Below are 22,337 nucleotides of genomic sequence, written 5' to 3'. Positions count from 1 at the left end.
GAATTTTTTCAATGATGATTTTTTTCCTCTATATTTATAAAATAATTAGAAATATGTGTTTAACGTATGTCTCGATCGATATCTGGCTTTGGCCTGCCATCTTTCGTCTTTCTTCGCGATTGCTGCCAAGTCGGCAGTACAGACGGCAATTGAGTTTCGACAAGAGCGATTGGAGAGACAGAAGAGATAGTCCGCGGTTTCCGTGCGTGACATTCGTTGCGAGAGGAAAAAACAAGGAAGGGATTAGTCCAAGCTCGGGGATTCCTCGTATAGAAGTAATCTGACAGCAGGTTCATCCAGACGATACGATGGTGGATTACAGCAAATGGAAGAGTATCGAAGTAAGAATGATAATGATAACATTGGTCGTTCCTTCCGGATCCAGTGATCCAGTGGAATATTCTGGAAGAAGCTCAAAATTAAGTCGTAGACCGGCGCGTAACTCTTGTACTGGAGATAAATTTGATATGCTTTGTCAAAACGTCAACTGCTCAAAGATCTGATTCGATTCATTTATTCTCTTATTTTAGAATATAGTTTATATATCGCGAATATATAATCGAGCGTTTTTTCCAGAACGTCGTCATAAATCACTCACTGCGAATTCTCGGTGATCAAAATAATCTACCTCATTCCTTATAAACTTTTTAAGAATTTGATTTATTTTATTTATTTTATTTTATTTATTCTATTTTATTTATTTTATTTATTTTATTTATTTTATTTTATTTATTTTATTTTATTTTATTTATTATTTTATTTCTATTTTATTTATTTTTTTTATTAAACAAATTGAAATAATATTATTTAAATACTTTGATTTTATATACTCAAATATTTTTGTACTGATAAGTTACTATTCTTGTTATTAGATACTATTCTTATTATTAGATTTCTGACGATGAAGATGATACGCATCCTAACATTGATACGCCATCGTTATTCAGATGGCGTCATCAGGCACGACTGGAAAGAATGGAACAGCGCAAGAAAGAACAGGAGGAACATATGAGAAAGAAAGCAGAGTATGACTAGAATATATTAAATGTGTTAAATAATGTTTTCTCTATTGTATATAAAATTAGGCTAACTTTTGTTATATTTGTTTTTTTAGAACATTGCAAAAACTTAAGGATACAAAAGAGAAACTAGCTAAATTAGAAACTGAACATAAAGATTCGGCTGACTTAACTGCATTGAAAAAAGTTCTTCAGGATTTGGAAGAAGAGGAAAAAAAGATCAATGAACTGGAGAAGGAAATGGAAAAGAAGGAAAGATTGACACCATGGAATATAGATACTATTGGACAAGATGGTTTTACAAAAACTGTAATAAATAAGAAGCCTCCTAGGAAAAATGATGATTCTGACCTATCTGATGAAGAAAAAGAGAAACGAATGAAGCAATTTGTTAAAGAGCATGAGAAGGAATTGAAATCATTTGGTATGTTAAAGAGATATGATGACAGCAAGAAATTCTTACAGGAACATTCATATTTAGTTTGCGAGAATACGGCAAACTATCTGGTCATCTGGTGTATCAATTTGGAAATGGAAGAAGTAAGTTTGACGAGCAATCGTTTTATTGCTATACTATCTAATGTCTCAACAAGGAAATTAAATAATTGATAAATATAATAATTGATAAATATAATAATTGATATAATATTCGTTGTATATTTTTTTAGAAACATAATTTGATGGAGCATGTTGCACATCAGTGCATATGCATGCAATATATATTAGAGCTGTCCAAGCAGTTGGACATTGACCCGCGGGCATGTGTCGGCTCCTTTTTCAGTCGCATTCAGAATGCCGAAGTAGAGTATAAGAATTCCTTCGATGACGAACTCAACGCCTTTAAGGATAGAATACGCAAGAGAGCAGCAGAAAAAGTGGCTGATGCGATTAGAGAGGCCGAGGAGGAGGAAAGGAAAGCTCGTTTAGGTCCCGGTGGACTCGATCCGGTTGAAGTGTTTCAAAGTCTTCCAGAGGTAACTAAAATTTGTCTCATTATATAATATTAAAAAATAGAGATTTTTTAAAAATTCTTTGTTTCTATTTCAGTCTTTACAAAAATGTTTTGAGACGCAAGATATTCCTTTGTTGCAACGAACGATAGAGGCGATGCCGGAAGAAGAGGCAACATATCACATGAAACGTTGTGTTGACAGTGGTCTTTGGGTTCCTGATGCGAAAGCTAAGGAGAAGGAGAAGGAGAAAGAAAAAGAGAAGGAGAAGGAGAAAGAGAAGGAGAAAAGAGAACAGCAAAACGATGAGGGAAAAACACCAGATCCGGAGTAACGCATTTAATTTGAGCGTGCTTGCATCCTATCGATACTCAATGAAAATCAGTATCTCATTTACACACATCATTTATTCTTTACATAATCTAAAACGGGTAATTATTAATAAAATTATTGTCTCTGCGAATTCTGGCAATATACAATTATTATCTCCATCAGCTTTTTCTTTCGTCATCGTGATATCACGTTGGCACGCCGTTAATTTGAACTGAATTAGTTCATAAGACTGAGTTGTCGTTTCATAAATAAAAAACTTGGCACATGTGTATGAAACATGTAACTGAGTAGTATGAATATTAGTGTTGAAGCTATATAATTCTCACTTTCGTGTATGATTTGTATTACTATTGAAATTGCCTTTCCATGTAATGTACATATATATTGTTAACCACAATTTATAATTATTTCGATGTTTTACATCCCCTCCTATAACACTAATATTGTATATTAATCGGGAACAACATTGTTATGTAAATAAAATCAAATATATACCGAAATTGTTATACCGTTGAAATTATAAGATGTGTAATATTTGTTTTAAAAAATCATTTAGTTTTCAATTTTAATTTTCCTACAATTTTTTAGTTAAATCTGAATCATTTTCTCGAATTTTTCGTATTAAAAACAAAAAAGAAATTAATTTTTCAAGTAAAGAGAATATTACTTAACACGCGTTTGCTCGTAATAATCCGTCTATGAAGTCAAGCCAGTTAAATATCACAATTTATATAAAACACCTTTTTTTTAATCTTATTATTGTTAATTATAATTTTATATTATTACTGTATACATTGTATGTATATATATTTATATATTTTACTATTGTTAAATAGAATCATTAATTCAATTTATGGACCTGTAATAACTTTCAGAATAAACAGAAGCATCTTCAGAGCGAAGCACATTTAAAGAAACCCGCCACTAAGCTCGAACTTAAAAGGCGGCGCTTATCGAGCTCTCGATCGAGTCGCAACAGCGTACATATACCGGAAGCGCAGGCACCTCGTCCTCTTCCGGCGCGGCGTTGTCACAGACGTGTAGGTAATATTTTTCGTCTTTCATTCTCACCACGATACGACAGTCTCATCGACTGCGAGACGGCTGCGCTGGCTTTCCATTAGGACGGGCGGGGCGCGCCACTCAGTTGGCGTTGTTTTCGCAACGTTGCGACACGCGATCGCTCGGAAATCCTCTGAGAACGCGAGAGGCACTCGCCCGTCTGTCTGTCTATTTGTCCGTTCCCCGCACAATCGCCGTCGTCTTGTCCGAAGACACACCTAATGGAAAACCAGCCTGCCGTGCTCCGCTCTTGTCTCATCCTCGCTTACGCACTTTGCATGGCGACATCGGCCAGCTTGGCGTTCTAGAGCCGGTCCATTCAGATCCATTTGACCAACGGTTAGTGTGGACTCTTCCTACCTGCTTTTAACGAGGAATGTGTGCTAGAGTTAAGCGCGAGTTCCTGAGCTCGAAAAATTCGTTGTCTGTACGGTACGTATAACTTGACATTGTGTCGCGCGCTGCGAGCCTTTCTGAAATTGTTTCGTTCCCTCGTGACAGAGTCTTTACCTCGATCTAGAAAGTTCATTGGACGTTTTATTTCGATTTGAATAGCTAAATCGTCTTGTCATCGACATCGGGTCATCACGGTAACAATTATTACGCGATTTTCTAGCCTTTAAAGCGTAAAATCATTTTCGCGAAAAAAATCAATAATTCATAAAATTCGCCTTCTCCTTCGCCTTTTAAAACTGCTTCGTTATTGATCGCCATGATGGTCTTTCGCGACGTCTACGTGTTACGTAATTGTTCCCTCGTTCGGAGCGACCGTTTCGACTATCAATCTCAAACTCGTTTTCTGGAATGTATGAAAATTTTTGTAAGGGGATTCCCACGAAAACGTGGCATTTTCATAAACTGCCGCGCTATTCTCGGCAACTAGTTGGTCGCGCGCATAAAGTAGAACTCGACGATAAGATAATCGAAAAAGAGGAATGTGACGCCGCGCATTCTGGGTAAAATCGTTGGCGACTACTCAAAATGGCTGTACAACGAACTGCGTTCGATTTCCGTTTCGGGTGTCGTGTCTTACGTCAAATTTTGCTCGATCCCTCGCGTGCGAATCGTCGGATCTGTGCGGGAAAAATCGAGCGATGAATTTTGCCGGATTTTAATTTGCCTCCCATTGCGATGTCGCATCGTGTAAAATTTTCAAGTCTTTCTTGCGTGAGAAATTTACGTTTCTCCAACAAGACGCTTTTCCGGTGCGCACGCGCACACATGTTACAGCACGAACGCCAGCCTGAGTCATGCGCGACGTGTGCGTCCTCTCGGCTCGTCTCCCGTTCGATCTCGACCAATGCGCTGCCACGCTCGCGCCGCAGCAGCGCGGGATTGGCAGCGGTGAGTGGCGGGGGCGAAAGGGTGACGAGATGGCGTGCGCGTTGCATGACGGGAATACGGCGGAGTGGGGGAGGGCGAAGAAGCACAAGTCGGGTTCACAAAATGGCGGTCTGGCTCTCGAGTCCGTGACCATATAGCGCACGATACTCGCATAGTTTCTCACGATGTCGGGGCTCGCGGTGTCAAACGTGGCCTGATATCGCGAGCACGTGTACGCGTGACAGTGCTGTACGATTGGGGATCGACGCGGATTCGCGCAACGCGCGTCAGTGATAACGTTGGTGGGTCGTCGGTGCGACGCGTAGACGGAGCCATGCAGGTGAGTGTGCCAACCTCCGGACACCCCCGAGATTCGGGCGCGATTTTATCCGTGTTAATCTTCGCGATAATTCTCATCGAGGACGCCTCACCGATGCGTCCTACCTGCGTTCGATGCGTCCGCGTGCATTCGCGCGTCGCGACCGCAGTGTTGTTTGGAACAGGGACAAATCGCGTAGCCACATGCGTTTCCGCGTACCGACGTTCAACAAAAACCTCTCGAAACCGCGAAAAAACCCCGGATGTCTGTCCGCAAAGGGTTCTACGCGTAGGGCGGGGTCTCTCGAACCGTCCGGGCTCAGGAACTTTTGCCACCCTCGCCACAATTTTCCGCGACTTCACACACTTTCCCAGCCCTCAATAACCTATAAGGTTTGTTTACATCGCGTCAACCTGACATTTTTCACAGAAAATAACGTTGTACCATCCTAATTTTCGTCGCAAACGATTCCTCACATTTCCCTCCGGCCTGGCGTCATACTTATTTAAAAATCGAAAATGTACCCATTTTCGCAAATTGAGCTCGAATATTGTCGCGCACAGTCCTGCCTGGTGTCTAGGAATGTGCGACACAATTCTCGCGATGAATGCCCGTGATTTCGATGCATTTTCATCGGGGTAACGTCAGAAATGATTTACTTTTTTAACCTTTAAAAGTTCTTTTCAAAATTTTCAGTAAAAAATCTATAATTTTGGCACATGACAGATACATTGGATCCATCAAGGGGCTTCATAACCTTCGACTATATTGGAAAATTCTATTTATGTCATTTAGAATGTTGTTAAATACAAATTTCTTTTGCATTTGTTGCACGAGGTGAGAATTATGACTGCAAAGAATATTTGGAATAAAACTGCAGTGTGTTGTGATAAATTTAATTCAATTTGATAAGGAATTTGTCTTTATATGTCATGAAAATAATATCAAAAACAATTATATACTTGTTATTCATTCATTTGTAAAAAGCTTTTTGTAATTTTTGAAGCAGTAATGGGGTTAGTTAAAATGCATTTAGATAAATTAATATAAAGATATTTATGCAAAGAAATATGAAGATAATTGTGCAAAATTTTAAAACTATGTAGTTCTTGGACATTTCGTTACATGCATGTAACATACAGAAATTTCCATGGATTTTTACAACAGATATATAAAAGTCCATAAATAATAGTGAGCAGTTAAATTATTGCTTCCATATTGCGTTCATTTGTGTTCACACTTTATTTCTCATAATTAACAACATGTATTTTTTGCACCATCATAATGCATTAATAAGATTGGACATTACCCCATGAATAAATTAAAATTAATTTATTTGTTTAACAATATCCGAGCTCAATTTTTTCCATTGAGTCATACAATTTTTCATCATGATATATAAAATTTTATATTGTTATAAAAATATATAATTTTAAAAATGCATCTTGTTCTCATACATTTTTAATAATTCGTAATGTCAGCACTATATGTTATAGTCTACAGTATAGATTATTTTAATATTTAATCATACATATCACTGTCTAATGTGATGCCTTGGTTGAAAATGTAGCATATATCACTAATGTTTGTTACAGAAAGAGAGCAAGGAACCTACGCTCTATGTATATTCAATTAATGTAGGTATGCAAACAAAACTCTGCATTGATTGCAAGAAAAAAATTTACTTTTGTAACTTTCGGATTCTTTTCTTTTTTTCAACATATCTGTAACGAGAATCTTGATTATAATTATTATAACCAGTGATATAGATTTGCAGATGTAAATAATTATGACAAAGAGTGATAAATATAAATATTAATATAATTATAGTTAAAATATTGACAATATTTTAATTTGTTCGTTTGATCTGTTCGAAGATAATGAAATACATACAAATTAATATATAACATATAGTATTTACCTAATTTGCTACAAATTAGATAATAATAATAAATATATTTATTAGTTATACATACATTTTTCTGTATACATTTACATATCTTAATCAAACATTAAAGACTGAGATATGTAGTTGTTAAAATATATTTAATAAACATATGATCTGTTGAATGACGATTTCTGTTGTTCATTATCAGTGCCCAAACCTTTGTTGAGCATCTCCAAATAAATTCCTTTCATACAATCAACATTATAAGCGACTGCAGTATGCGATAGACTGGTACAAACGTGTTGACTTGGAAGATATTCCGTCTGCGTTTAATTTTACAAATACTCGAACGAACGTGGATAAATATTTCCCTGTTAAATATGAAGAAACTCTTGCGAAATTTAATATAAAGAATATATTAAATGTTATACGATGCAAATAATTTTTTTAACGCTTTTACCTAGGCCGAAACCATCGTGCAAATATAAGAAGATAGCGATAATTTTATAAAATATCTTATATTGCGTTTTGCTATTCTAAGAAGATAAAATGGCGGACGACGGCCACAAAATGGAGGAATTCGTGCTAATGGAGTTGCTGGCGGACTGATCAAAGAAAATAAAAAGATGCGCAAAAAAGTCCTACCGTTCTCTTCGATCACGAATTTCTAGCTTGCTATTCTTTGCCGTATTTATAATTGTACCATCCGTTCAGAATAAAAAGATTTGTTTTTTAATATAAATGATAATGTAGGGCGTTTAATAATGCGATAAGCGTTGGGAGGGAGGGTGGGAGATGAAGGCGAACTATTCCAAACAACACACGCGGCGAACGATATCTTACGTAAAAGTAAAATCGCAATTACATGTGGCCGATATGATTGACTTCCAGAAAACATTGGAATCCGAATCCGGTAAAGAATCCGGATCCGATTCCGAGAATGAAAGCAAAAGCGATAGCTCCTCTTCCGGCAGCAACAGCGGCTCGGGATCGGGATCTGAAAGGTGGGTATGGACAGGGATTTGGCTCATTTCCCTGAAAATCGAGACCTGATACACGAACTTGCATCAGCGAGATTACATACTTCCCTGGTAGGAAAGATACTTCAATAAAAATGTTTGATTTTTGTTTAGCTTTAAACAAGTTTCGAAAATTTAAAGAATTGCCATTTAGATGCTCAATTTTGTTTATATTTATTTATTATTATACTTTCGAGATAAGTATTCATCTTATTTTATATAATTACGGAGATATATTAACGTAAGCTAAATTGGAGCTGAGTACAAGTGCATATCAGGTTCTCTGATGTGTAAGGGTTTCTCAAAATCAGTGCCACTTGCAAACTTGTGTATTGCTACAGCTTCATATAGCACTAACAATGTCTTGATAATTTTGCTAACTTTATGTACCCTATTTTGGGTTTTTTTTCTTTGTGAGCACACAATCCTTATTACATTACGTGTATGTTAAGACATTTGCTTCCTTGTACTCGAGTATCAATACAGTGTTAGATAAGCTGTAATATTCGTAGCGTTAGTCGACATACTTTTAAATAGTCAACATATCAAGTACACAGAAATGCATTGATGCAAAATTTATAAAATCAGAGGAAGATAATATTCACGTTTTAAACATCCTGAAGTATATTAATGTGCATATATGGTAGAACACACAGCTTTTTATATTTTTTATATCGTGCACATTTTTTATTTAATTAGTGTGATTAAAATTTTATACATTTATATTATTAATACATAATTGCGTTATTTTTATATAATGACATCTTTATACAGAATTTATATAAAAAAGAATTTTATATTTTGAATTAAATTATTTAGAGCTTTTTGAAACACTAAAAAGAAAATCTGTCCTTGTCACAGAATAGATAAGAGGAAATGAAATCTAAATAGAATCTTAATTAAATATATTAGATAATAATTATTACCACGTAATTTCTATCTGAATTAATTTTCTATCTAATTTCTTTTTATTCCAACATTACGTTATCGCTGTTAATTATTCTGAGCAAATACTTCGAGATGCTGTATCAATGTATGTCATCTATACATAATTAGTGAAATAAAACGTTGCCTGGCTGCTTTTAACGCAGCGACTCTAGCTCCTCGAGCGGTTCCGGTTCTGGATCAGGCTCCGACTCGGAAAAGTCGGAGAAGTCGGATGCACCCGCTGCACAAAGCGATAGCTTCCAGAGCAAAGGCTCGAATCACAGCACCGAAGCAAAGCTTAGAGTTAAACATGAGTCTAGTCGCGAGTGGGATGAGAATCCTGACATATACGGCATCAGGAGATCCGGGCGTTCCAGGAAGGAGCCTGACAGACTCGCGACGAATCGCGAGAGCGACAGTGACAGTCGCAAGAAATTTAAGAAGAAAGGGTAAGTGCGACAAAATCGTCGGGGGAGGAGAGGAGAGGTCGACTCGTCGGTAACGATCGATGTCTAACTCGGCTGAGCGGGCTACCGCAATCACAAGATTCTGCATATTATTTCTACGAATAAACTGCTACATGCTAGCTCAGAGATAAGACGAGTCCGTGATTGTTTGGTAGCTGATGTAGCTAGTCGGTGTACAATTGGCCTGTATATCTTGAACTTTGGCTTTATTTTTCATTCTATAAGAGATGCATATTTTTTGCAACGCTACATCAATACATCTTATGCATTAACCATTTCGTTGTAATACGGATAGGTATTACTTCCGTTCATGTATATTTGCAATATACAACAACTCGATTTTATATTTCTTTTAATTTCCATGTGGATTATTGTCAATTTATTCATATTTACACGTAAATTTATAAATAATTTGTGCGTGCGACAGTAACTTATCAACGTTGATCGTTACGTAATGTCGCGTAATTTTAATGTAGTTATCTGACGATGCATCAAATATGTGGATCACTGAATTTGTTGCGATGTTTGTCTGACGCTCTTTCAACAAAAGATTACTTACTTTCATTTCCACATTTAATAAACTTTTACCCCATCGCCCTATTTACGTATAATTTATATTATATATTTATGCATATACAGGCGTACTTTTGACTATAAATATTAATAAGTGTTTTCATTTGCACTAATCGAATTTCACTTTGGTTTTGCACATAACTGCTTATTACACTCTTCAATTTATTTTTACAATGCAGTTTTTTTTCGTTCTCTATGTTATATATCTTAAAGTTATTAAAAACTTAACAGACATCAAGTTTTTTATGTGTTTTATGTGAAATATATGGATTGCTATACATATATCCGTTATTTTCCTATTATAACTTTATTTTTTATAAATATCTTAATGTTTATAGAACATATTAAATAATATATAAATAATAATTAAAAATATTTTTTATTTTATCTTTTATCTCTGTTCTAATTATCATTTTTAGAAAATTATTTCATATTTCTTTTGTATGTATGAAAACATTGCTTATATACAGAAAGTTTTTCATGAAAGTCACAAATAATTTTTTGAAGTATTAAAAGTAAATTAGCAACATAATTTTTTTTAGTTAAATGACATTCAATAAATAATTATAAATACGAATTTATTAGATATAATAGGCGCACCGTCTTATGTGTTTAACTTATTGTTTTAGTTCACACAATTCGTGGAATACAGAAAGTTCGGATTCAGAATCTGATGAAACTGAAAATCGTAGGCCTCCACCTAGCAAATCTCTAAACAGACGTGCGGCACAAAAAGCGAAAGAGAAAACTAGAGTGCGGAAGAAACATATTTCTGAATCTTCTGAAAATTCTTCCTTTGACAGTGATGATAATAGAAGGTTTGTGTCTCGACAAAAATTGCCAAAAAAGGTATATGAAACAGAGAATTCAATAACATTTTATATTTAATTATTAGACAAGTTAGTAGACGAACGGGTACGGCGGTTAGTTACAAAGAGGAAAGTGAAGAAGGTACCGATAGCGAGGATTTGGTCGAAGTTGACGAATCAAATGCTGCGTCAACAGAGCCTGACAATGCGGAAACTATTGAACAAATTTTGGGACAGAGGATAGGCAAGAAAGGAGGTTGGTTTTATATGCGTGACACAATACATTGATTATAATAGTAACTGATAAATTATAAATATATGATATAATTACTTGTAGTTACCGGTAATGTAACAACAATCTATGCCGTGGAAGAAAACGGCGACCCTAATCCCGATGACTTAAGTAACGTGGAAACCGAAGTACAATATTTGATAAAATGGAAAGGCTGGTCTCACATACACAACACGTGGGAATCGGAGGAATCATTAAAAGCACAAAAAGTACAGCATTATGATATTGCTTTCATTAAATCTTCTTGCTCTCATTAAATCGTAATATCGAGAGATACATATAATCTTATATTTATTAGGTAAAGGGATTGAAGAAATTAGACAATTTTATCAAACGTGAACGTAGAATCGAGCAGATGAGAGAATATGCTGAACCAGAAGAACTAGATTATTTAGAGTGTCAGTTGGAACTTAAACAAGATCTTCTAAAAAGTTACAACAATGTCGAAAGAATTATTGGTATAAAATTTTTTATTTAAAAAATATATTAAATAATATTTAATGCTCTTTTTTTCTATTATATAAATTATTATGAACCATCGTGTTTTTTTTTCGTTTAGCTGATTATAAGAAACCAGACTCAGAACATCCCGATTATTTCTGTAAATGGGAGAGTTTACCATATGCCGATGCTACATGGGAAGATGGAACATTAATAGTTAAAAAATGGCCAGAAAAAATAAAAGAATTTCGCGATAGAGAGGATTCTAAAAGGACACCTAGTAAACATTGTAAAGTCCTTAAATCCAGACCTAAATTTTATCAATTAAACGAACAACCCGCCTACATGGGCAAAGAGAAAGACTTAGTATTGAGAGATTATCAGATGGATGGACTTAATTGGATGATACATTCTTGGTGCAAGGAAAATAGGTATATAAAACTTTTAATAATCTTGAAATTATTTATATTTATATATTTATTCAACCTATTTTATTTATCTACATTTTTAGTGTTATACTAGCCGATGAAATGGGTCTTGGTAAAACAATCCAAACGATATGCTTCCTTTATTATTTATTTCATACGCAACAACTTCATGGGCCATTTTTATTAGTAGTTCCTCTGTCGACAATGACTTCCTGGCAAAGAGAGATGTCTCAATGGGCACCTGACATGAATTTCGTCACTTACTTGGGCGATGTCAATTCTCGTAATATTGTAAGCATTATTTTTTATCACTTTGCAATACTTGATACTTGCTAAATTTCTCTAACTAAATTATATAAATTCAGATTAGGGAATACGAATGGTGCTACCGAGGTTCAAAGAGACTAAAGTTTAACGTCATACTTACGACGTACGAGATAGTACTTAAGGATAAAGCGTTATTAGGTGCCTTAAATTGGGCGGTGTTGCTAGTGGACGAAGCTCATAGATTAAAAAATGACGATTCCCTGTTATACAAAGCTCTTAGCGAGTTTCATACCAATCATCGTTTATTGATTACTGGCACTCCATTACAGAATAGCTTGAAAGAGCTGTGGGCCTTACTACACTTCATTATGCCTACAAAGTTAGTTTTTATTTTTCTAGATATATAAAGTATATGTAAAAGTATGATTTTGTTAGTATATGATTACACTATTTTTTGTATTTATTTTTATTGTACTGCTTGGATATAGATTTACTTCTTGGGAAGAATTTGAGAAACAACATGACAATGCTGCACAAAAGGGATATTCCAAGTTACATAAACAATTGGAACCATTTATCCTGCGCCGAGTTAAGAAGGACGTCGAGAAATCTTTGCCCGCTAAAGTCGAGCAGATCTTACGAGTAGAAATGACATCTTTGCAGAAACAATATTACAAGTGGATTTTAACCAAAAATTATGAAGCGTTGCGAAAAGGTGTAAAGGGTTCTACCACGACATTCTTGAATATTGTTATTGAATTGAAAAAATGTTGCAATCATGCCTTTCTTACGAAACCAATCGAGGCCGAAAAGGAAAAGTCCAACTTAAATTATTTACAGCAATTAATTCGTGGTTCTGGTAAATTAGTGCTTCTGGATAAATTATTAGTGAGATTGCGCGACACAGGACATAGAGTACTGATATTTAGTCAAATGGTCAAAATGTTAGATATTCTTGGTGAATATCTGCAGAGGAGGCATTTCCCATTCCAAAGATTAGATGGAAGTATAAAAGGAGAACTGAGAAAACAGGCATTGGATCACTTCAATGCCGAAGGATCGCAAGATTTTTGTTTTTTGTTGTCAACGCGAGCGGGTGGTCTTGGCATTAATCTTGCCACTGCGGACACTGTGATAATTTTCGATTCTGACTGGAATCCGCAAAATGATTTGCAAGCTCAAGCCAGAGCGCATCGAATAGGACAAAAGAATAAGGTGCGCTAGCGATTGTTTCAACTTGATGCTCACTTGTATGAATTTTCAAATAGCTTCACTCTTATCAAATCAAATTTATATTTTGTTTGTCATACAAATAGGTAAATATCTATCGATTGGTTACCAAAAAGTCGGTCGAAGAAGAAATCGTAGAACGTGCGAAGCAGAAAATGGTCTTGGACCATTTAGTGATACAGCGAATGGATACAACCGGACGGACAGTATTAGATAAAAAAAATGCGGGGACCAATAGTAATCCGTTCAACAAGGAAGATTTGACTGCTATTTTAAAATTTGGTGCCGAAGATTTATTTAAAGATGAAGAAGACGGAGACGAAGAACCAGCTGTAAGTTCGTCAATATATATCATAGCTTATTGATGTAATTAACAATTAATATTTTTTTGTATAAAAAATATTTATATATATATATATATATATATATATATATATATATATACACACACACACACACATATCATGTATGTATTTTTGTGTTATTAGTGTGATGTTGATGAGATATTAAGAAGAGCTGAAACGAGAGACGAGGGGCCGACAACAGTTGGCGACGAATTGTTGTCTGCTTTTAAAGTTGCTAGTTTTAAAACAGCATTTGAAGAAGACTTGGAACCTATTAATCAGCCAAATGATAATGATGATGAAAGTAAAGATTGGGTAAGAATCTTTATTTTCTTGATCTTTATTTATGGATTTTGAATATCTAAATAAGTATATTATTTATATTGTAATTAATAATTTTATATATATATATATATAAAAATGATCATTTATTTAATATCCTTTTATGTGCTTTAGGCGGAAATTATTCCAGAGAATTTTCGAAGAAAGGTGGAAGAAGAAGAAAAATCGAAAGAAATGGAGGATCTTTATCTGCCACCAAGAAGTCGAAAAACTCTTCAGCAACTTGAAAGCAAAGGTATATTTTTAGAAACACATGTTTAAATATATAAGTAAAATGCATTGATATTACTTTATACTTAATATTTAATACTTAATTTTAGGAAAAGACAAAAAGCGAAAGAAAGTGCAAGATGATAGCGAAGACGATGAGGAATCGGGTAGTGAGGCAGAAGGTAGTGATGACGAAAGACCCAAAAAGAGAGGTAGACCAAGAGTTATGCCTCGTGAGCATATTAAAAGTTTTACTGATGTTGAGGTATGTTTTATTTTATATAAAATTGTTCTCCTGCGTATTGTTTTATATATATATATATTATATTTTTTTATATATATATATATATTTTTTTTTAGATACGAAGATTTATCAAGAGTTATAAAAAGTTCCCGGCGCCTTTGAAGCGATTAGATGATATCGCGACTGATGCTGACTTACAAGAAAAACCAATGTCAGAATTGCGCTATTTGAGTGAATTATTGATGTCTAGATGCGACGCATGTTTAGCAGAGTTTGAGAATGCCGTAAAAGAAAATAAGAGCGAAGAAGAAAGCAAGGGACCTGGTCGTAAAAGGGGACGAGGACCGACTTTTAAGATAGGCAATGTAATGGTAAATGCGAAATCTTTCTCGGCTGCGATTAAAGAACTCGAACCTTTGGAACAAGCTCTGCCATCTGATCCTGAGCAACGTGCGAATTGGCATCTCGACATTAAGTGAGTTTTTAACTAATTATAGTGTGATTTACATATATATATATATAAATAATATATAATATATAATATATATATATATATATATATATATATAAAATTTGTAATATATTCATCTTATTTAATTTTTTGTTATTATTTAATCAAAATTGTAAAAAAAAGTAGCATTTAAAATTAAATTAGATGTGAAAGACTAAAAATATTTTTATTATAGATTAAAACCGGCGAATTTTGAGTGTGAATGGACATCTGAGGATGATGCTAAACTATTACGGGGCATTTATCAGCACGGCATGGGTTCATGGGAAGCGATAAAAACAGATATCAATTTGGAACTCGGGGATAAGATCTCTCCTAATGGCAATAAAGCACAACTCAAACGTGTGAATGCACGTGCGGAATATCTCTTGAAGATTTTGAAGAAGCAAATTGATCTTAAATTAGGAGTGGTAAGATTACTTAAATATTACATGCTAATGAGTATGTTTTTTTATCGATCTTTTTTTTCTTATTTCAACAGGGTTATGTCTTTCTCCTACAATTAGAAACCGAATGCAAGGTAATATCCTAATCCTTCCCATCCCTTCATTCCTTACCATATCTTGACAAACGTAATGTACTAAAGAATTATATACAATGTAAATTATAATATTAATTGTATTTTATATGTGTGTGTATATGTGTACATATATATATATATATATCTTTTAATTTGCATCTGTAAATCAATCAATTATTTCAGGCACGAATAAGAAAACCGAGAAAGCCCAAGGAGAAAACGGCAATTACCAAAGAAATTGTGGAAGATAATGATAGTTCTGGAGACGAAAATAAGAAATCAAAATCCAGAGTTGACAAAGTAAATTTTAAAAACAAGAGATTGTGAATTTATATGAAATATAAATATAAAATATATCTATATGTATGTATGCATGTTTTATGATTATAGTCGGCAGCCAAAAAAGAAGATGAAAACAGTACAAAGAAGGAAATTAAGGAAGAAGTTGATGATCTATCTGATGAAAAGAAAAGGGATAAAAAGGTCAAAAAGGAGAAAAAAGATAACAAAAAAGTGAAAAAGAATAAGCAAACTGCAGGTCCTATGCATTTTACTGCGAATAATGAACCAAGAGCTGTCGACGTCATTGGTGAATTAGATCCACCAATATTTGATGAAGTTAATATCATTTTTTTTTTTTTATAGATTTATATATATATTTTTTTTGCAATCTCTAAATAAAATGTACATAAAAAGCAAGAAATGAAGAAAAAACTATTAGTATAATATATTATTTTATTGTACACAGTGTAAAGAGAAGATGAGACCAGTAAAGAAGGCGTTAAAGGCTCTAGATACACCAGATATGTCTCTGAGCGAAGAAGAGCGAGTTGCTCGCGCGCGTCGGTGTCTCTACCAAATCGGTAACCATATCAACACATGTCTGGCAGAATACAAGAACCCCGAACAAATCAGCGAATGGAAAAGCAATCTATGGTACTTTGCTTCCAAGTTTACGAACTTCAAGGCAAAAAAGCTTTATAGAATGTACAAGAATCTAGTGAAACAAGGTGGCGACAATAATAGCGGTGCGATATCCAGCCCTGACAAAAAGGAGGATGCTTCCAATACTGCTAAGGTAGTGCATGCATTTAATTTTATTATTTTTTTTGTTTATTGCACAGGAAGTATAGAAACGGATGAAACTTTTATTTTCCATTTTGTTTAGCAGAAATCTAGTGAAAAAGTGTCTCACGAAAAACATTTTGACAAGCAACAAACGGAGGGCGGTAATAAAGACAGCCGAGCAACGAAACGTAAAGTCGACGATATCGAGGAGAACTCGAACAGTAGTACACAAAGTAAGAAACATCTCTCGAGTATTTCCGGTGTTAGCAGCAATATCAGCAGCACATCTACAGTTACTATCGGTGCTGTTACAATTACACCTATAACGTCAACGCCAAATTCCACATCAAGTACCACTAATAGTGCAGACACATCACGTCATAAAGAACAAAAAGAATCGAAGCACAAAGATATGAAAAGGGATAGAGATCGTGATAGAGATAGAGAAAGGGGGCATGACAGGGGTGCTGATAGAGGTGCTGACAGAAATATCGACAGAGGTATTGATAGGATAAATGTAGGCAAGGACGACAGAATTAGGAGAGATGGTGGATACAACATGGGACATTACAGTGGCAGTAGGGAAGATGACCATTGGTTATCCAGAGATGGAAGAGATATTAGAGACGGCAGGTACGGGTAAGCTCGTACTTTTTACATTCATATATGTCAAAAATATTTTTCAGTATCTCTAGATTTAGTTTGATTTGAATTTAATTTCTGTAAAAATATTTTAATCATTAAACATTAATAGAGATCCTTGTTCTTTTTGTTACCGGTTGCTTCTTAATTGTTTTCTCAATTTTTTGTCTCAGATTCGGAGAGCACAAGCGTGATCGCTTCGATCCTTACGGACGAATGTCTAGTGGTTATCACAGAGATAGAGATAGAGATCGAGATCGTGGTATGCATATGAATGACAAAAGAAGGTGAGTAATAACAGTTTTGTCGAGAAATTTGATTTATTTTGCGAACTTTGTTTCAATATGTACGATTTTTTATATGTGATAATTTTAGTGATTATTATCGATATTCGTCGGGACCACCAAGTTACGGATATGGACCAGGTGGCTATGGTGGTAGCAGTGGTAGTGGTGGTTATCCGTCGGATATTGCACCGGGTCATTTCAGAAGCCGAGGCTACGCGGGAGATAGTTACTCCAATGATTGGCGACCCAACAAAGATTACAGACGAGATTACGATAGAAGACCACCGCCGCCAAACGCCAATTCCTAGTGCTTCTTTCTTCCTCGGTTGTGACACGGTATCCAAACCGTTTTGTGTATAATTTTGCTGCGAGTGGAAGCGTTTTTGATGACATTTGCTTTCTCACGTCTCTACGTGGGAGAAATACTGAGCGCACGGTGTACGATGTTTCTGTGAGCATGCACCATACCTGTATTTATATGTATAAAAAATTATTCTGATGTTTATTATATGCGAATAATAATGATGTCGAAGATGTGTCTAGGATGTGTATGGTACTCCCTGTTAGAAACAGATACATAGATTGTGCAAAGAAAAGAAAAACGGGGGAGATCGAATTATATCTTCAGTGCATAATAAGAAAAGAAATTTTTATATATCAAAACGTATATTGGAATTCATCGAGGAATGTTGAAAAATGCGAACGAGCAAACAGTATGTATTTGCTTCTTTTTAAGTACATATTAATGAGAATTGTATATCGGTACGATTTTCTTCAATTTTCGATACTAATTACTAAATTATTTAAAATTATTTTGCAATTTTTCATATGTATAATTATGAAGAATTATAACTGGATTCTACAATTCCGAAGCACAGTTGTACTTTTTACATTTTTTTTTTTATTAGTAAAACTGTTCTATCTTACTTTAAATATTCGAATTCGGTTTTATCATCGTGCAAATGAAAAAAAAGTTAGTTAACGATGACATTATTGGAATTACAAATATGTATATTTTTTAATATTGTATACAGCTCTGAGCCAATATTTTGTACAGAATATTAGCTCTGGATGCGGTTTAATTGATGGTCTTATTAGCGTTATAACTTTGTCAATACATGCATAAATAAATCAATGTTTTCAAAAATCTTGATACTCTATACTGTCGCGCGCTCTAGAATACTCTACAACGCTAAACGGCTACACTTAAACTACTCTCGAGATTGATATCATCAATTATGCCGCATCCTCAGTTGTATCTTTTGCATCTTTTGTTACATAAAATAAGTGAATTGCTTCCGTGCTACGCGCATATATTTTGCATTTTCCACTGATTTTATATATAAAATTATAATTATATAATCATAAAATGATTACATTATTATATATATTATATCATAAAATCAATATTCAGTTTAAAAATATAGCTCGCGCACATAATCACCTCGAGTGTGATATCTAATAATTTGACTGTTTTTCATCTGAGGATCAGATGAGGGTACCATATTAGCTGACTCTATGCTAACACAATCTGATTTTAATGACGTTACAGTAGATATATGGACATAGTTGCGTTGTAGCACGATGTCCATATGAAATTGTACAAAATCTAATCATCAATATATAAATTTTTATTAAAAATGAAACCAAAAGAACATCTATGGTTTACAGAGAATATACAGAATTGTCCGGTATGCACGGTAAAGTTGTATTGTGAATCAATCTATTTACACTTGTTACCGAAATATCGCAGGGACAATTAGTGTGTTAATCCAGCAATCACCGAACGTAATCTGTTATGCAAATCAAAATACAACGGAAATACAGTTTTGGATATCGCACCCTTTTTTCGATAGTCTTCTGACGCGTTTGTGATTTAAAAAAAAAATAGAGATAGGTAAGAATATACTATTTTTGCGTTCATTACTTTACGTATCATAGTTTTGTATTCTGAAGCTACATAACCGATGTGACATACTTGTAAATATTAGCATAAGATCGATAATTATACTCCGTTCGTATCGAACTGTTAAATCACTTAATCAGCATTACGTTTTTTTTATTTAACATAATATGAGGAAGTATTTGCTACTTCAATTTGGTTTCAGTTAAAAAGAAGAAAAAAAGGCAGAAGATTCCTTCATATACAAGTTTTATATTATCTATAACCGAGAACATCTTTCGTAAATATAAAACATTTAATAATATTTTTCAACTGAAACGACTTGCAATCTAAAGTGATTATGAAGTGATAATTAAAATATAAAATATAAGAATTAATTATTTGCTCCAATCAAGAATCAGCAAGTGAAAATATTTCATTTTTGTAAAAAAGGGCTTATAAAATTTTATATTTCATAGAAAAAGGAGAAAAATCGGACTTCTCGATTTGTAGAATGTACGTCAGCTTGTAATCAACGATTGATCTATCAATATTGCATGCAAATACTATATCCTATCAATATGTATAAAATAAATTATTTTGTAGATTATTTTACGCGTCCGCGTGAAGCCGAGTTTGCAATTTTCATGTGCATTTGTGTAAATAGTGATATATATATATATATATATATACAGTGATATATAGAGGAAGCAAAAAAACATATTTAAAATTATACAGATTAAAGCAGAAACGAATGTAATTATTATTTTTTGTTTGATTAACATTATTGGATGGCAATAAGAATCTGCCTGCTTACCTACAAATTTTCATTTGCAAGACAGTAAAAGCTGTTTATAATTTATTACAATCATTCAATTGCGAGGAATGATGTACAACAAAATGTACAACAATGAAACAAGGGGGGGTGAAAGGAAGTTGTAAATATCGAATCGAAGAGAGTGAAATATAAAGCGAGATAGCGGAATAGAATTTAATATCGTGCATATATTGGACATGTAAAGCGATTATAACAACGTATTTTATCTATCTTTATTGTAGATTGCTCTGCGTTTCTGAAAATATATCTGCAGAAAAATTTTTCATGGTAGTGGTGAGCGTTATTTGTCTCTGAAACACAATCATAAAACATTTATTTGCAAAAAATCAATGAAATTGATAAAATATCTGATTAGTAAATTTACCAGTTACTTGTTAAATGTAACGCTGGAGTTATTATTATTTTGAAAATTTAAACAAAGTTATAACATAATAAATTAAAAAATAATTTTTTATTTTTATATATATTTTCATTATTATATCTTTATAGCGGCAGAATATTTACTCCTAATGCTGCATTCGATAAGACATCTTTGATTGAGCAAATAAATAAACATAACATTAAATTTGAGATAATAGCTTCTGATGAGAAATAGAAATATAAAATTTCTACACAAATCTTGATGACAAAATTTTTTTCAATACGTTTTTCTGTTTGATTTTAAACTATTATTTTTGTGATTTTTGTATAAACTTATAATATTGTGTGTATGTATGTATGTATGTATATATATATATATATATATATATATATATATATATATATATATATAATAAAAATAATTTAAAAACAAGCAGAAACATGTATTGAAAATATTTGTTATAAAAATTGTGTAAATATATATATATATATATATATATATATATTTTTTTTTGCACACGCATACAAACCCTAATCCCTCCCCATACCTCATATCCATCCTAAATATTATAAGAAAATCATATATAAGACATGTATATATATTATTTTATAAGATAAATGATTCAAGGTAAAATGGGAATTTTATAATAAAAAGAATCACACATTTGTGTCATGTATATTAAAAAAAAAAAACGAAAATTATATTTAATTATATTTACCTTGGAATAAATAAAAATAATTTAAATATATATAATAAGATGATCATAGATGACATTCTGTTGTTTTAAAAACATATCAGCTTAAATTATTGTTTGTACATAATAAGGTTGAGATTAAATGTTTAATCTGAATCGAATTTCTTAATTAAAAAGGAAATATTGCGGTGTTTCAACGAAGAAATGATACATATCCTTCGTGTTACATATGCATCGCATACGTTTTCCTTGGCGTTCCTGCGCATTATTCACAAGGAAGGTAGACTAAATTACAATTTTAATAAAAATCTTGGAAATCACCTATAATCAGCGTATTGATGAACGATGTACGTCATCCGGGGGATTCCGACTGCGTAAAATTCTTTCGCAGTGGAAAACTAGTTGATTTTTTAAACCGATTTTATCTTTATATTTATCGCGATCGCATAAATTAAATATATAACTTATCGTTGTGATCACTCGAGATACATATATAATTTATGGAATTTTTTTATTTTCGCAGAAGATATCGCGTTTCTTGTGAAAAAGGAAGCAAACACTGAGAAAAATGTCTGGTTGAAAATAGACAAATTAGAAGATTCTGATTAATATAATCAGAATTCCAGTTATCTCAATTAAAATTTTAGTAGATTTAAGCAGAAAATTCTAATTTGTTCATTTTCAACCGGAATTCCAATTAATCCAACCAAACACTTTTTTCAATGAATTACAACGAAAAACGCATCGCTCTTTTCAATCTAAAATGAAATGATTCGATCCCTTTTTCCTTGGATCCAAAATTGAACAAGAAATAAGACGGACAAAAACTTTCGTGGACGATTGAATGAAATTAATACAAGGAATATATTTCCATTTGAGAATAAAAGGGAACAGAAATATTATACATTAATATGAAATACATATTTTCAAACTGGAAGGCCAAGACGATATATTGATAAATATAGTCTAAGTACTATTAATACATATACTTAATAATTTAATGATTCATTCTTGAATAAAAATTCTATATAACATCGCTTGGAATGG

The 22,337-nt window shown here is 33.3% G+C and overlaps 2 protein-coding genes across 13 annotated transcripts; both read left to right on the top strand.

Annotated features, from left to right (window-relative positions):
* The first annotated feature begins 129 nt into the window (after positions 1-129).
* Positions 130-7,080, top strand: Cdc37 (cell division cycle protein 37). 7 transcript variants are annotated; one of them, XR_016140196.1, is made up of 6 exons: positions 131-341; positions 892-1,025; positions 1,115-1,559; positions 1,688-1,993; positions 2,067-3,342; positions 6,602-7,080. XR_016140196.1 is itself a non-coding variant. In XM_011636412.3 (5 exons), exons 2-5 carry the CDS (start codon positions 976-978, stop codon positions 2,301-2,303), a joined length of 1,038 nt encoding a protein of 345 aa, XP_011634714.1. In that variant the 5' UTR covers positions 130-341; positions 873-975; the 3' UTR covers positions 2,304-7,080. The 7 variants fall into 7 exon arrangements, 2 of the variants coding, with proteins under 2 accessions (XP_011634714.1, XP_011634705.1); XR_016140197.1 differs by having other exon boundaries at positions 2,067-3,346; XR_016140195.1 differs by having other exon boundaries at positions 2,067-3,703.
* Chd1 (chromodomain-helicase-DNA-binding protein 1) lies at positions 4,892-20,505 on the top strand. Of its 6 annotated transcripts, none has more exons than XM_089081025.1 (24): positions 4,892-5,027; positions 7,786-7,898; positions 9,005-9,289; positions 10,510-10,698; positions 10,776-10,945; positions 11,027-11,190; positions 11,280-11,439; positions 11,541-11,853; positions 11,934-12,141; positions 12,216-12,496; positions 12,606-13,332; positions 13,434-13,679; positions 13,836-14,006; positions 14,148-14,268; positions 14,354-14,508; positions 14,604-14,962; positions 15,174-15,408; positions 15,480-15,518; positions 15,702-15,818; positions 15,909-16,136; positions 16,267-16,596; positions 16,690-17,225; positions 17,402-17,515; positions 17,604-20,505. In XM_089081025.1, exons 1-24 carry the CDS (start codon positions 5,022-5,024, stop codon positions 17,821-17,823), a joined length of 5,487 nt encoding a protein of 1,828 aa, XP_088937151.1. In that variant the 5' UTR covers positions 4,892-5,021; the 3' UTR covers positions 17,824-20,505. The 6 variants fall into 6 exon arrangements, with proteins under 6 accessions (XP_088937151.1, XP_088937152.1, XP_088937150.1 ...); XM_089081026.1 differs by having other exon boundaries at positions 16,687-17,219; XM_089081024.1 differs by having other exon boundaries at positions 16,687-17,225.
* The last annotated feature ends 1,832 nt before the right edge of the window (positions 20,506-22,337 follow it).

Source organism: Pogonomyrmex barbatus, unplaced genomic scaffold, assembly GCF_055798465.1.
Source record: "Pogonomyrmex barbatus isolate J1 unplaced genomic scaffold, ASM5579846v1 scaffold4, whole genome shotgun sequence".
NCBI classification, from domain to species: domain Eukaryota; kingdom Metazoa; phylum Arthropoda; class Insecta; order Hymenoptera; family Formicidae; genus Pogonomyrmex; species Pogonomyrmex barbatus.
The sequence above is the reverse complement of the archived record's forward strand: the minus strand, read 5'-3'. Positions and strand labels throughout refer to the sequence as shown.